Source organism: Lactuca virosa, chromosome 4 (assembly GCF_052849685.1).
Source record: "Lactuca virosa cultivar CGN04683 chromosome 4, Lactuca_virosa_CGN04683_v6, whole genome shotgun sequence".
In the NCBI taxonomy this organism is placed as follows: domain Eukaryota; kingdom Viridiplantae; phylum Streptophyta; class Magnoliopsida; order Asterales; family Asteraceae; genus Lactuca; species Lactuca virosa.
This window is the reverse complement of record NC_136429.1, coordinates 228905467-228922365: the sequence shown is the minus strand read 5'-3', so window position 1 is coordinate 228922365 and position 16899 is coordinate 228905467. Positions and strand designations below refer to the sequence as shown.

Below are 16899 nucleotides of genomic sequence, written 5' to 3'. Positions count from 1 at the left end.
GAAAGCTTGACTTTTCGCCGGTTGTTGAACGGAAGCTTGACTTCCCGTCATCTGACTAGTAACAGTGGGGCAAAAACGCTTCCTGTGGCCAGTAACACCACATGCAAAGCATGTAACACCTTTCATTAGACACACGGGCCTCTTGTGTCCTACTTCTCCACATCCAAAACAGACCACGGTTCTTTCCTCTAGTCTGCATTCGCCCGAATGATTCTTTCCACAATTTCGACAAGCTGGCGACTGAAGAGAAAAAGATTGTGACCTGCCGCGTCCACGAAAAGCACTCTGAGATTGTACTTGCTTGCTAGGTTCAGATCGAACGGATTGAGTTGGTGGAATAAGGGAAGCAGGAGCAGTCCTTTCAGTACGTGGATGTTTCGGAACAGTAAGAGTGGCACCACGTATTTCTAAGTCATGCTCACGCTTTCGAGCATACTCAACAGCTTTATCAAACGACAGTACTTCCCGATTGGCAACGAAATCGTGAATTTCGTGCCGTAGTCCTTCTAAGAATAACTGAATTTTCTCATCTTCAGTTGAGATATACTTTACGGCAAACCGTGCTTTTTGATTGAACTGAGTTTCATACTCATTCACAGTCATTCCTCCTTGTTTAAGCTCGAGGAATTCCTTCTCCAATCTCCTTCTCATATCTAGAGGACAATACTTCCCTAACAAACGAGTTTTGAACATTTCCCAGGCTAAATTCTCCTGGTCAAACTCGTTTAGAGCTTCATATGTTGCTTCCCACCAGACCAATGCTTATCCGATGAGCATTGCAGAAGCATAGTTAGCCTTGTCTTCATTATCCACATGAGAGATACGAAACACTTTCTCTGTGTTCTGGATCCAGGTAAGAACAACAATTGGATTAAGAACACCAGAAAACTTTGTAGCACCACTACTCTTGAAATCTTTGAACGAGGGACGCTTCACCTCTTCTTTTGAAGATTCTCCCGTGGCTTTCTCTTTTCCTTTATCACCACTCTTTTTGTGTTGTTCGAGAGTCTGTCGAATAACACCAGTAAGTTTACCCAAGAGTCGCCCTCGCGAGGAGATACTGGAGTATTCACTTCCTCAGGTTGAGGACCTTCACCAACCTCGGGGGTATGGCTACTAACCTGTTTAGCCATTGCTCTGCAATAGGGAGTAATATTGTATTTTAGAATATTAGGGTTTACTATTACCTAATACTTATATATATACATATATATATATATATATATATATATATATATATATATATATATATATATATATATATATTCCTATGGTTTGTATCCCTATACTTATAATGATTAAGTTCATATATTGAACTTCCAATAGTTTAAGTCTAAACACCAATCCATGGAATTTAGTTCACTTAAACCACTGCTCTGATACCATGATTGAAAGAACCCCTTTCTACACTTTCATATTTCTGAAAGACCCAAATTTTCATATTTGACAATTGCTACTCCGAAACATGCTACATGCATATTCATAAAACAATATTTTATATTGATAAAGCGGTTACAAACTACTGGATACAAACCAACTATTTCAAGTGTTATATATTACATAACTCCCCAGGATTCTATAGTTTTATACATATGGGAGTGCAAAATACAATAGTTTCAAACTATTCGAAAATCTTCTATCAATACAGTAGTTTCAAACTATTCAAAAATCTTCCATCAGTATATAACTATACTGGAAGCTTATCTCCTGCAAATTAGTTAAACATTGAGAGGGGTAAGCGGTGACGCTTAGTGAGTTCAATAATAGATACAATATAACGTTATGCCATATATATATATATATATATATATATATATATATATATATATATATATATATATATTCAATATGCCAGAAGCAAAGAGAAACAAGGAACAACAAAGGCATGATGCGAAAAGCTTTCCATATTAATCAATGAGACATAACAATTTCCATACTTGATATAAAATCAATAAAGTTTCAGCACAAATGGCACAGTAAATACTCAGGAATATTATTTTGCTAGAATATTTAGGCTTTCAGCCTTATCTTAGCATACTACCGAAGCCAAAGTGATGCCTATGTCATACACTTCATGGTCAACGGTTCATACCAATACCCAAGTGATGCTTATGTCATACACTTCAAGTCAGAGGTACAGCCTTGCTAGAAAATAGCAGATACAACAACTCGAGATGATAACATGGAAAAAAAACACATAGCACATATAACACATAACATACAATTGTTCCTATATATTAAACTCACCGTGAAATAACCAGGGGTTAAAATATTAATTTGGGCAGCACTTCGGCTCTAAATATAACTTTCTTCGTTGAAAACCGGGAGTTTTCTTGAAAACCGGGCCCTGCGAGGGTTGAGCTTCGAAACCGAAAAGATAAATTTTTCGGGCTTCTCGGGAATCTCGGGGCGTGTTTCGGGCTTTGGAATTAGTATCGGGGCTTCGGGGAAGTCGGAATGTAAGAAATATAGGCTAACGGGTGAAAAAGGGAAAAATTCTAACATTTACCCGAGAGGTCTCGCACCTCTTATATAGGTGCGAGCCTCGGATCCGAAGCGAGGGGAAGAGAACAGCTGTCTGCGAGGCTCGGAATAGGTGGCAGCAGGGCGAGGCTCGGAGGGACAGGTGCTCGCTTCGCATTGGTCAGATGACGCGGCTTCTGGCTTCGGATCGGGTCGGCTGCTTCGGACGAATCAGGCGTCTACACGTGGGTCGGACACGAGGCGCATACGAGATCACGTGATTTCGGACAGATGCCAGCTCCTAAGTAGACCGAGCTTCGGTCCGATGGGGAAGGAGGTGACGACTTCGGACCAATCAGCGGGTGCCATACGAGGCTGCGGTCCAATCAGAAGACGCCACGTGGATCGAACACTATTCATGCGAAAATTATCAAAAAATGTGCCCAATCTTGTAAAATCCATAACTTTCTCATACGGGCTCCGTTTTTGACGTTCTTTATATGCACGCGTAGAGAAAATTATGCTCTACAACTTTCGTTTAGACTTCGTCGGAAAATTTTGACTTTATTTTTATATTATTATTTTTTTAACAGACCGGGACTGGTAAATCTGTTAAAAATTCATAACTTCTTCATCCGACGTCCGTTTTCGTCAGACTTTTTACCGTTGTACTGCTAATGACGAGACCTTCAATTCTCGTTTAGGTTGTGTCGGCTAAAAATCACTCGATCTAAAATTCGATTTTTTAGCTGTCTACTGCTAAGCTGAAACTTAGAAAAATCATAACTTCCTCATACGAAGTCAGATTTTGGCGTTCTTTTTATCGAACTTCTCGGTTTAACGAATACTACGACTTTCATTTAGATCAATAAGGCTAAAAAGTAGTTTATCAAAAACTCACTTTTTACGTCATTCGGCACCGTGCCGGTTTTATCGTGGATCTTCGATTGGTCATAACTTCTTCGTTACAACTCGGATTTCGACGAGGTTTTCGCCTACGTGTTTCTAACGAGATTATCTACAACTTTCAATAATAAAATTTTACTTATTTCAAATTTTATATTTTCGCTAAATTTCACTATTTAGCTTTTATTTGGAATCTCATAAGACTTCCAATAGTTTATGAGTGATTCTAAACATAGTTTTACATTATTTCTAGTAAAAACTATCTGTTAGAATTCAATACTCAATATCACATAAAATTTCATAATATTATTTATTTAAAACACGATTTCAAAACGTGTATGTTACACTCGGTGTGGACGTTACCCACACCTACCAGCCTAAAAGGGAATTGTAAAATCTTTATTGTTCAATTAAATCTCTAGCAAATATTTGGTCTCAAATTTGATGGTTAATAAGAATCAGTTTTTTGGGGTAATCGTTAATGCTTGAGAATTAACTTCCAGAATAATGGATTTAATTTTGTCATGTGAGTAGCACGTTTTGGTTTCAATGTAGAGAATTCTTGTTCATTTTTAATTAAAAAGTAGGTTGGCATTAGAAATTTGGTATTGAAATATGTATTAAATAATATTGTCATCCGTTAAGGAATTAAGTAACGCTTAATTGGCATATTGGAAAAGTATATCTACATTAGCAATTTGGGTATTCAAATATATATTCTGCAGTATTCTAATCCATTCTTAGTTAAAAAGATTTAATTGCCATAATATAATTAGCAATTAAAGGTATTTCATTCCATATGCAATTCTTATGAATATTAGTTACACAGTTTATTTAATTAAAGAAACCGTCAATTGCTTAGAACAAATTCAAGAAACCACCATTTGCTTAGAACAAGCGTGTAGAATCGGCAAGTTGTTATGGGAAACTAACATAAAACGTAGTCAAAGATGATTTCACCTAAAGAGTTTCGGCAACTCAGAAAGCAAACCTTTTTACCCTTTATTTATTTTTGCTTTAAAAAATGACCCTTATACTCACATTGAATCAATTAATCCAAATCATTTTAAATACATCACCTAATCTCTTATAATTCGGACATGATATTTGTTTCTGCAACTTGTTCAAAACCTACCAACTATATCCCTTAAAATCCGTACCCTAAAATGATTTGAATTGGTAAGTTATAAATATTAATTAATTCATTGCTAATATACCACCTATATATATATATCAACCATTGGAAAGTGTTTTGCATTTACATTTTCAGCATTTTCAATACTCACGTTTTTACATTCTGAGAGATCAATTGTCTTCTCCTATTGTTTCAGGTTATTTCAAAATTAACATCTTCATAACTTCATAAATCGTATTGTATCTTATATTCTTTCTTTTCTTATTTTTTTGTGGTCTTTTAGTTTTACATTTTTAGTATTACATAATTAGTACATGTTTCTTTTACTGTAAACCTTATATTTATCTTCATGTGCGTTATTGTATAAAAAAAGTGTTCCAAATTAGAGCAATCTACTTTCAAAGTTTTCCTAGTTAGATCATTGTATGCATTATTAAGTATGTGGGTGTACGTTTTTTTTTCAACAAAATAGTAACGTAGACAATTCTATCAAAATCCTATTTTTAAAAATTACATTTTTTGTCATTAGAAATCATGCATTACATGTCGTTTGTCTTTTCTCAATTTTCACCAATTATAGCAATGTACTTTCAAAGCACATTACTATAATATATAACATTGTATAAAAAAAACAACATAATGGGTAACAAATACCGGTGCTTTTTAATGTGTTACGATATACTTCTGTTTTGGTGGGAAAAATATTTTTATGAATTATATTTTATGCATTCCTTTGTTGCAATTATTTATGTTAATGTTTTACAATGTGATCATTTGAGTAAATTTAGTCTCGTACATAGACCATTTACGTAACTATCTAACTATCGCTTCCTATATGTGTAATAATCTGTAAAGAATTCATAATACACAAATTTTAAAAATATATATTAATAAATAATAAGTAAAATAACCATGACCACATTTAGAACCTTACGTATGCTATACAAAATGCAAAAGCAATTGTTAACTAACTAATTGACAAATCAAAGCTTGCTAAGTTCTATGTTCACAAAGCTTCCTAACATTTTCATCAAACTTCTCATTCAAAATATCATTTGATTTTTAATCTTCTCAGGGATTCTTGTGTTTTTGTTTGACTCCACCGAATCAGTCCACTTTTTCTACAATGGCAAAACCGAACCACAACCAAAATCAAAATCAGAACCAGAGCCAGAATCAAAATCAGAGCCCGAATCAAACCCAGAATCAGATTAAGAATCAAAACCAGAACAGGAACTTGAATTCAAACGTAAAAAACGAGGATTTCATTTTGAAGGAGACGACACCGAGTTTAGGAGGAGGAAGGGTTCCCGGCAATGAAAGATATGGAACAACATTTGATCTTGTGGAGCAGATGCATTACCTATATGTAAAAGTCGTGAAGGCCAAAAGTTTGCCACCAAAACAAGATGATGACAACAATTTCCCAGACCCTTTTGTTGAAATTAAACTTGGTAATTTTATTGCATGCACTACAACACATTTAGAAAAGAACCCAAATCCAGAATGGAACCAAGTGTTCGCATTCCCAAAAGAGAGAATCCAATCATTAACACTTGAAATCATCGTCAAAGACAAGTCCATTACGGATGATGATAATTCCATCGGTGGGATTTCTTTTGACATCAATGAGCTCCCCACTAGGGTTCCTCCCGATAGTCCGTTAGCAGCTCAATGGTACATGTTACATAATGGAAACGGAGAGTTAATGGTGGCTGTTTGGATGGGCACACAAGCCGATGAATCGTTTCCAGACGCTTGGCATTTGGATACCCTTTCAGTCAACAGTGAAAATGTTACAAATATTCGATCCAAAGTATATCTATCACCTAGACTCTGGTATCTTCGAGTTCATATAATCGAAGCTCAAGAATTGCCGATTAAAAATAAGGACCGAGAGATTGTTGTGAAAGGTGCAGTTATGAACATTGTTTTAAGAACTAAAGCTCTACCAAGACCTTCGTGGAATGAGGATTTGATGTTCGTAGTAGCAGAACCATTTGATGAACAACTGGTTTTAAGCGTGGAGGAGAAGAACGGACTCAAAGAAGAAGTTATCGGAAGGTGTTCGATCTCGTTACATAATGTGGAGAAACGTATCGATAATCTAGTTGTCATCGATAGCAAATGGTATAATCTCGAGAAGAACACGGAGACATTGAGTAGCAAGATTCATATACGCGTCTGTTTAGATGGTGGGTATCATGTTCTTGATGAGTTAACTCAGTACAGCAGCGACCTTCGACCAAGTTCCCGACTATTAGGCTCCCCAAGCATTGGGATTCTAGAACTGGGAATCTTGAATGCACAAGGATTAACACCAATTAAATCAAAAAACGGTCGTGTAGCGATGGATGCTTATTGTGTAGCAAAATATGGTCATAAATGGATTCGAACAAGAACAGTAATCGATTCCCTCAATCCAAAATGGAATGAGCAGTACACCTGGGAAGTTTTCGATCCATGTACAGTGATCACGATTGTTGTTTTCTGTAATTGCATGGACACAGGTCCCGGATCGAAAGATTCCCGAATTGGGAAAATTCGAATCCGGTTGTCTACCCTCGAAACCGATAGGGTTTACACTCATTCATATCCACTCATTGTTTTAGAGCCTACAGGTGTCAAAAAAACTGGTGAAATCCAACTTGCTGTGAGGTGTACTTGCTTTTCGGTTCTAAATATGATGCAGGTTTACTCACAACCGTTGTTACCAAAGATGCATTACATTCATCCGTTGAGTATTCTTCAGCAATATAGTTTGAGAAACCAGGCGACTCATATAGTGGGGATGAGGTTAAACAGGGCTGAGCCGCCGTTGAGGAGGGAGGTGGTGGAGTACATGCTTGATGTGAGTTCGAACATGTGGAGCTTGCGAAAGAGTAAAGCTAACTATTCCCGGCTCATTTCGGTTCTTTCGGGTGTCATTTCCTTCTACAAATGGTTTGATCATATACAGAAGTGGAAGAACCCATTTCTAACTGGTCTTGTTCATTTCCTGTTCTTGGTTCTTGTTTTCTACCCACATATGATCATGAGCACGATGTTGTTTTACTTAATTATGATCGGGATTTGGAAGTATCGATCTAGATCGAGGTACCCTCCTCATATGGATGTTAAGCTTTCATATGCTGATAAATTAAATCAGGATGAACTTGAGGAAGAGTTTGATAGTTTTCCAACATCGAAAACACAAGATGTGTTGCGTGGGAGATATGATCGGTTGAGAAGTGTGGGTTCTAGGGTTCAGACAGTGGTCGGCGACTTGGCAACTCAAGGAGAGAGGGTTCAAAATTTGGTGACGTGGCGGGACCCCCGAGCCACCGCTGTGTTTCTGGTGTTCAGCTTTGTTTCGGCCATTGTTCTTTGTTTTATTCCGGTGAGAATGGTGGTTATCACGACGGGGTTTTTCGTGTTGCGGCATCCCAAGTTTAGGGTTGGACTTCCTTCGGTGGCGATGAATTTTTTTAGGAGATTGCCAGCAAGAAACGATGGATTATTGTGATAGACCGTCTTATGTAATATTATTTAGTCGAAAGTCATCAACTAGTTTTGTAGACAAACTCGATATTTCCAATTTATATGGGTTAATGGAAAATGATTACATAGTAACTTCATATAATTGTGAAACAAGCGAGTTTAAAGCATCAATAATGTAGGATTCATGTTGTTCTATATGGAAAATTAATAACAAAATCTTTGACTTATTAAAATGAATTTATCTTGATCCTCTAAGCTTATTTCAATTAAAAAAAAAGGTAATAAGTAGGTCTGACAATTGGGTTGGGTTCGGGTTGGCGGGTCACGGATTGGTGGGTTGGCGGGTCAGAAAACATAAAACTCAACCCAACTCATATAATATATGGGTTGGCGGGTTATGGGTTGGTGGGTTGGAAACCTCAACCCAACCCAACCCATTTAACCCGTTTAAGTATATGGGTTCGCGGGTTCACAAGTTAATGGATAAAACCAAACCCATATAACTCGTTTAATAAATAAGCAACGTATTTTAAAAAATGAGGTTTTTTCAACATAAATTTATAAAATGATTAAAGTAATTAGCATAAAAAAAGGTTTTCAACAATAATTCATAAAGTCAATAACATCCAAATAAAAATGAAATATGAAAACATTCATAGAAAGTGGATGTGTTCTTCATTCGTGACTTGTGAGTATCTAAAAATAACGACATGTAATTTTTCTTTTTTTTATTAACGAACCGCAAACGCAGATTAGTCACATACGAATATGGAAGGAATACAATGATACGAAATATTACAAATACGGATGTAAATCAAATTTCATTAATAATTAAATATATCATTTTTAAATGTAATATATATATATATATATATATATATATATATATATATACGGGTTGGCGGGTTGACCCGCGAACCCAAACAGATAACCCAACCCAACCCATGAAATTAACGGGTTGGTGGGTTGGCGGGTTGACGGGTTGGCGGGTCAAAAATGTCAACTCAAACCCATCTATTTTCGGGTTGGGTCAGTGTCGGGTTACGGGTTGGGTCGAGAGTTGCCACCCCTAGTAATAAGTAACCAATATAATTACCGAAATCGTATGTACAATTTTTTGTATGTGATTCTATTGGCCGGACTATGATTTTAAGGCTAGACTTGTTACTTTATCAAAAGTATAAAGAAATTGAATGTTGCTAATCTGACATTATTAAATCACATATGACATTTGGTCATCTACAATTTCTTCTCTTGTACTCCTTTAGCGATTTCTTATGCCCTTCTATGATTACCTCAATCTCATCTGTAATTTTCTATCCTTGAGTGAGCTTATACAAGTGTTTAATGCTTAAGGTTATGCATTAGACATTTGTAAACTCTGAATTGTGTAAAAATTATGATATTATTTTCAAAAATTAAATATTATGTGCTCATTGATCCAACCTATGACGAAAACACGTTTCGTATTCAAAATGGCAACCTAATAGTTCATGAAAAGTAACCTTTAGTTTTCACAATGGTAATGTAATCCGATGGTAGAAGTGATCCGAGAGGAGTGAAAAATTCTAATGATTGGCGTTATCCAAGGTTGACTCCGTCTGATGGTGTGAAGATTGTTTGTTTATGATCGTATTAGAATAGGAAACAGTATCAACATGTTATCTGTTAAATGTGACTCGAGCATTTGGATCATGTTCATGGTGCACTTAGAGCACTTAGAACTCGATGGAGCACTTAGAGTTCATGGAGCATGTAACAAAGGAACGGATCATCTGAGAAAGGAATGGATCGTCTGACAAAGGAACGGATCAAGTGCCAAAGGAACAGAGCGTACAGAAGGGGGTTTGGAGCACCTGGAAGAGGTTTGGAGCACTTAGGAGTGATATGGAGCAACAAGGTAACCTTGTTGTGCCATATGTTAAAGGGATGGGCCAAGAAGGATGTTGTTGCGCCAAGGGCATTCCTTCTTGCGCCATTATGCTCCCTCTTGCGCCATGAGGGGTTCCTCTTGCGCCATGGGGTACTACTGTTGAGCCATGGAGTATGCTCTTGCGCCATGCACGGCCTTATTGTGTCATGTATGTTCCTGTTGTGCCAAGGTGGTGTTGTTGCTCCAATATTGATATTCTAGTGCCACACCTGAAGCCTGTTGTGCCATCTATACACTTGTTGTGCCATCATGGTGCAAGTTGGACCATCTTGGTCCTTGATGAGCCAAGTATGCTATGTAGTCCTTTATGATGCTCAAGAATGTTCCAGAAGATGCTGCATGGCGGAATATGATTGGTTGCCTCCATTCATGAGCCTATAGGCTAATGGGCTTGGCCCATTAGGGTTTTAGGTCTGATCCCTCAAGTATAAATAGGGATGCATGGTAGGTCATTTTGTATCTTGAATTCTAGAGTGATAGGCTAGTCTCTGTGTAATTGTACTTGTAACCTCTGTTTGAGAGCTCTGAAATAAAAGAATATTCCCCTCCTGCCCGTGGACGTAGGTCACCTTGACCGAACCACGTAAATATTGTGTCTTGTGTGCTTATAGTTTTGCTAGTTATCCGTTTTACTTCCTAACAAGTGGTATCAGAGATGCGGTTTGTATTCCTATGATTGAAGATGTCTACTCACAAGTTTGATTTGGACAAATTCAATGGTTCAAATGACTTCATGTTGTGGAAGGTGAAGATAAAGGCTCTTCTGGTTCAACAAGGGTGTGTAGTGGCACAGGAAGGAGAGGCAAAACTGCCAAAGGACATGGCGGATGATAAGAAGGTGGAAATTATGGCGAAGGCACATAGTGCCATTCTGTTGAGCTTGAGATATGAAGTACTGAGGGAGGTCGTGGATTAAACAACTGCTTATGGGCTCTGGGATAAACTTTGTGACAAGTACCATAACAACTCACTAACGAAGAGGTTGTATCAGAAGCAAAGGTTGTACACTCTCAGAATGTCTGAAAGTACCCAAGTGAAAGATCATCTGGATAAATTCAATTGCATCATCTTGGATCTACAAGGTGTTGACGTGAAGATTGAAGATGAAGATCAGGCGCTCATTCTTTTATCTTCTATTCCTAACTCATATGAGAATTTTGTTGATACCATGATATATGGTAGGACAACAATCACTGTGAATGATGTGAAGGACTCTCTGATGTCCAAGGAACAGAAAAAGAAAAGTTTTAGTTAGAGAGGAGGTGTCCAGTTCCGGTTTGTTTGCAGGGAGAGGAAGGACAGAAGAGATGAGAGGGGGAAACAGGAGGAGATCACGTTCTAAATCGAAGTCTAAAGGTTCATCGAATGCCAAGTGTTATAACTGTAAGGAGAAGGGGCATTTTAAGCGAAATTGTCCACAACTGAAGAATGGGAAGTCCAAGAGTGAATCAAGCCACAATAACACTTCTGTTGTGGTTCAGGAAAGTTCTGATGAAGGGGACGATGGTGATGTACTGACTGTATGTACATCAAACTCTGTTGATGCTTGGGTCTTGGATTCTGTAGCACCCTATCACATGACGTAGAATTGTGACTGTTTTGACTCCTTCAAAAAGTGGGATGGCACATTCAAGATGGGAGATGATTGGGTGAGCAGTATCAAAGGTAGGAGCACGGTGCAGGTCAAGATGCACGATGGCATGGTCAGGAAGTTAGATTGCTGGTACGTTCCATAACTTCGGTAAATCTAATTGCTCTTGGCATATTGGCTAAAAATGGGATGAGGTACGCTAGTGAAGGTGATTGGGTGAAAGTGACCAAAGGCTCTCTGGTTATAATGAAAGGGGAAGATGAATCGTGGAGGGATCTATATCCTAGAAGGCAGTACGGTTATGGGAACGGTGGCTATCTCCCAATCCTTGAATGAAGATTATGACAAGATAGAGTTGTGGCAGCGTAGGTTGGGGCACACGAGTGAGAAGGGCATGTCAGTTCTAAGTAAACAAGGACCGCATGGTGGAGAGGCTACTGGAAAGATAAAGTTTTGTGAAGCTTGCGTTAAGGGAAATCATCGCAAAGTGAAGTTCGGTACCGGTCAACACAAAAGCAAGGAAATCATGGAGTTTGTTCACTCATATATGTGGGGCCCTGCACTAGTGAAGTCTCAAGGAGGATGCTGATACTTTGTGACATTCATTGATGATTATTCAAGGAAGGTTTGGTTGTACTTTCTGAAGACCAAAGATGAGGTGTTTGGGATGTTCAAGGAGTGGAATACCAAGTTTGAGAAAATGACTGGAAAACAGGTCAATACTCTGAGGATTGACAATGGGTTGGAGTTCTGCAATGCTCTATTTGACAATTTCTGCAAGGCAGAAGGTATAGTGAGGCACCACATTGTACTAAACACACCACAATAAAATAGAGTGGCAGAATGGATGAACCAAAGACTCATGCAACATGCAAGGTGGATGCAAATATTTGCTAACTTATCTAAGCAATTCTGGGCAGAAGTACATAACATTGCTTGCTATCTGGTGAACAGATCACCATTAACTACAATAGACTTGAAGAGTCCTCAAGAGGTGTGGTCTGGGAAACTCTCTGACTATTATGGTTTACGTATATTTGGATGCCCCACATATGCTCATGTGAATGATGGTAAACTTGAGCCAAGGGCAATGAAGTGCATATTTCTAGGATATGCGACAAGAATAAAAGGTTATCGACTATGGTGTACATATGAAGGAAGTGATGGGGAATCTAGGTTACAACTATAATGCCATAAGCAGAAACCAATCAAAACAATTCAATTGCTTAGGGCACATGTAACCTAGTTTGATCTATAGTGTCTAGGGATTAATAGGTTAAACAAGGATTAATCGGGAACCATTAATTATTAAAAAAATAATTCAAAATTTTATAAATCTAACTTTAATACTAAGAATATAAGTAAATAAGCATAAAGGTTTAATAATAACTTAATAAGTTTAACAAGCACAACCATTTATCATCAAAAATAAGCATAAAAGTTTAATAATAAGTTTAACAAGCACACAAAATCATCATCCAACAAGTCCATAAAAGTTTAATAATAAGTTTAACAAGCACAATAATTTTCTTCTAATCCTCTGCACACATACTTCCATTATTTGAACCCCATCCGACTCATATTCGTCTTGTTCTAACACTTGCTCCTCACTCTCAGACTCGAAATCTTCATCGAAAAATTCCCTCGTTTTTGGACTTTCTCGGGGTGCTTGACTAACATCGGTTGCAAGAGCTTCATCAACCGTTTTGGGGTCTACTTCATCTACATCACAATCATCACAATCAACAATCCATTCTTGATTGGATAGAGAATGATTTGATAATAGCACTTCAATGTTTCTATCTTTTCTCTTTTTGTTTTTTCCATTAAATTAGCATTGAATTGAACATAAACAAGATTGTTCAATTTTCTCGTCTCCAATCTATTTCGTTTCATTGTATGTACCTACAAATTTAAATACAACAAAGAGTTTAAATGTGCTTAATATTTAAATTTTATAAAATATAAATTTAATACTTTAGATTACTAACCCCTTCATACGTGCTCCAATTCCTTTCACAACCCGATGAACTACTAGTTAAAGAAAGAATCCTCATTGCAATCTTTGTCAAACGAGGAGTTGTGCCACCAAATAGTGCCCACCAACTAGCTACGATTTTGAAACAAAAACACATTATTAATCGATAAATATCAAAATTTTATAAAATATATAAATAGATAACTAAAAGGAAAATGAATTACCCGGATCAAATTCGGCATCATTCACCTTACAATGTTTTGCAAGATCGGAACCAAATCTATCATCTTTTTTCTTGTACTTTGGCAAGTCAATAGTTACAACTTTCCTTTGCATCTCTAAATCTCCAAGAAATAATGTATCAAAAAAATCAAGAACCGCATCCATTACATCGGGATCAAATTGGAGTTGTGCATCATTATAATGATAATACGGATTCAAAAGATAAAATGTTAAATGTAACGTTGAATCTAGCCAACCTTTCATCTTTGTGTTCATGATATCTATAATAGGCTTGTAGTGTTTCTCGTTACCACCCAAAGATTTGATAATTTCTTCTTTTGCAACTTTAATCTCCCCGTAAACAAAACCCATTGAGGGCTTCCAATCCGCATCAACCATTCGAAGGAATTTCACCAAAGGGGAGAACACTTTTAAACATTGTGTCACACTGGACCAAAACTGGACACTTGTCACCATTTTATATGAGACGATCCCTTTAGGCTTACCGGAAAATTTACATTCCTCCCATTCGTTGCTAGAGAACATATGTCTTAGTTGCTCCTTTTTTTCGGACAAACTTTGTAATGTTAGAAAGGCGGAAGCAAATCTCGTGACTCCCGGTCGGATAATTTCCCTTTTGTTGGTGTAACTTCTCATCATCGCCAAGATTTTGTGGTGAGCGTAAATGAATATGGTTAGTTTCTTTGCTTGATCTAGGAATTTCTTAAACCTTGGGAGTGCTCCGATACCTTGAAAAATAAACACGATTAAATAACAAATTATAGTATATAATTAAACATTTTAAAACTAAATAAAGCAATAAACAAATAAATAATAAATAAAATAATATAAATACATTCAAGCATAAGCTTAATGGTATGTGTCGCACATGACGTCCAAAAAATAGATGATATTTTCTCTTTTACCAACTTTGTCGCCCCCATGTTATTTGTGACATTAGCGGTCACAACTTGAACAACATTCTCGGGACCAACTTGTTAAATACAAGATTCCACATACTTATATATGTGTTGGCCTATATGTGCTTCACCGGAAAATTCTTTTGAAGATAAAAAACGGTACCCATCTTCGAATTAACACATAAATTCATAATGCTTCTCCTTTTTCGATCGGGCCAAGCATCCGTCATAATCGAGCTTCCATCATCTTTCCATTCTTTTTCATTTTTTTTTTCAACAACTTTTTTGTTCTTTCAACTTCAAGCTTTAGAAGTGGGTCACTTTAAGCATATCTAGTAGGGTATGGAAGCCCGATTCCAAATTAGCCAATAACCTCCAACATCATTTTGAAGCTATCCCTTTCAAAGGCATGAAAAGGAATCACACTCTCATATGCCCACCTACAAATAAATTTATGGACCGCTAATATTCTTTCTTTCCGGACAATATTGTTAAGATCAACATTTTTGCCCTTTCCCGCCTTGACAGCTTCTTCGGGGTTTATTATGTTTGAGAAGTTATCCATGGGGCCTATAACATTTGGTGCCTTCGACCCCAAAGAATTTTCTACTTCATCCACGCTATCATGCAATTCTTGTCTCGCCTCTACCCTTAAGTCTTCAATATGCACTTTTTAGCTTTCTTTTTCAACTTCTATGACATCCCCAAATTCACAGTCGTTTTAAAATTTTAATTTATGCTTATTTAAAAATGAGAGTATCCATTTTAAAGAATAATATTGCGGAATTTGTTCCCAGAAAACATGATAAAGATATTATCAAATCATTTCCGAAGAAATGTATTTTGTTTATATTAAAACATTGGGATGTCATCGTCAATACAGAAACATAAGCATAAACAGACCTTACATTCATTTACACTAATGATTTACATCTCCTTTAATCTCTCAGTGTAATGTATCTTCGTATCGACACCTGTGATACAAATAAACTGAGTGGGTCAGGTTGGGAAACCTGGTGAGTACATAGGGTTTTCAACCCACAATAATATAATTATTATGTTTATTCGTTAAACAATTCACCCAGCTTCCCATCCCCATTATCTTCTTTATTCTTAAGGATCTACCCTACGAATCATCTATTCTCCATTCATTCATTCCTAAGGAATAGGCACGAAGTCCATCGCTGCCATGGTTTATCTAACAGGAACTAAGTCCATAGTTGTCGATGTTATCTATTAGGCACTAAGTCCATAGCTGCCAATATTCATCTATAGGGCACTAAATCCAGAACTGCCAACGGTCATTTGTAAGGCACTAAGTCCATAGCTAACAGGGTTTTTAGAGTACATCAGGTGAACACATCGTTCACAAACACCTACAGGTTGCGAGCCTGATAGCGTTCCACTGGACTGTCTAGAATAGTTTGTGGTTGTCATCTATACTCTGCTAGATGACTGGATCATCGTTAAAGTCAAGGCTTCTCATCATATTTCACCTCTCCTCATCTTTTTCATCTTTCATCATCCATATCATATTTCATCTACCCATCTTTACCCAATATATTTATAGGTATAAAAATACATATACAGTTTAAATCACGTAAAACATGTATAAATCGTTCATCTAACATATATATCAGGAACACAAATAATAATCACATATATCATGTATTAATATTAAATACTTCATATCTATGTGTAAGAGGAAAGTAACTATGCGCTCACTTGTTAAAGTGATGATTCAAAATTCAGACAGCGCTTCACTTCTAGCAATTGACTTTTCCTTTGACGTAACCTAGTATCATTATCACTAAGTCTTAGTTTATTATTTATTGTGACTAATTATTAGTGTAGATTCATCATTAAATCAAAGTCTACTTCAAGATCTATCAAGTAAGGAACAACCAGGTAGGAGTAGGGTCCGTTTGGTATATGAAGTATATTGTTTGGAAATCCCACTTTAAACACCTCACTAAATCCAGCCTAGACGTCTTCCCCGTAAGTAGATCAATCAGTATAACGAATTGGAATTACTGATAAATCTTGTTTATAGGTTCATAATAACGACTTATGAATATAAATATAAGTTACACTGAAAACAGAATAGTGTAACTTAACTTACAGGGCTTTTAACGAAAATCGAGAAATTGCGTGGGCAGAACTCCGACTCTAAAAAATTCTTTTTATCGGCTTTTTGACGACCCAGATTTTCTATATCGCACCCTAAAACTAGGATATATCAAACAAGAAAGAAAGAATAATTGTAGAGAG

General features: G+C 36.8%; 2 protein-coding genes across 2 annotated transcripts; one reads left to right on the top strand and one right to left on the bottom strand.

Annotated features, from left to right (window-relative positions):
• Window positions 1–5630: 5630 nt before the first annotated feature.
• On the top strand, window positions 5631–8049 carry LOC145168750 (FT-interacting protein 7-like). Its single transcript, XM_079087462.1, has one exon. It carries the CDS (start codon window positions 5631–5633, stop codon window positions 8007–8009), a length of 2379 nt encoding a protein of 792 aa, XP_078943588.1. The 3' UTR covers window positions 8010–8049.
• A 4357-nt stretch (window positions 8050–12406) lies between these two features.
• Window positions 12407–14652, bottom strand: LOC145105687 (uncharacterized). The gene is made up of 6 exons (XM_079042768.1): window positions 14565–14652; window positions 13711–14457; window positions 13500–13618; window positions 13363–13413; window positions 13061–13318; window positions 12407–12451 (listed from the first exon to the last, which is right to left on the bottom strand). Exons 1-6 carry the CDS (start codon window positions 14650–14652, stop codon window positions 12407–12409), a joined length of 1308 nt encoding a protein of 435 aa, XP_078898894.1.
• Between the last annotated feature and the right edge of the window lie 2247 nt (window positions 14653–16899).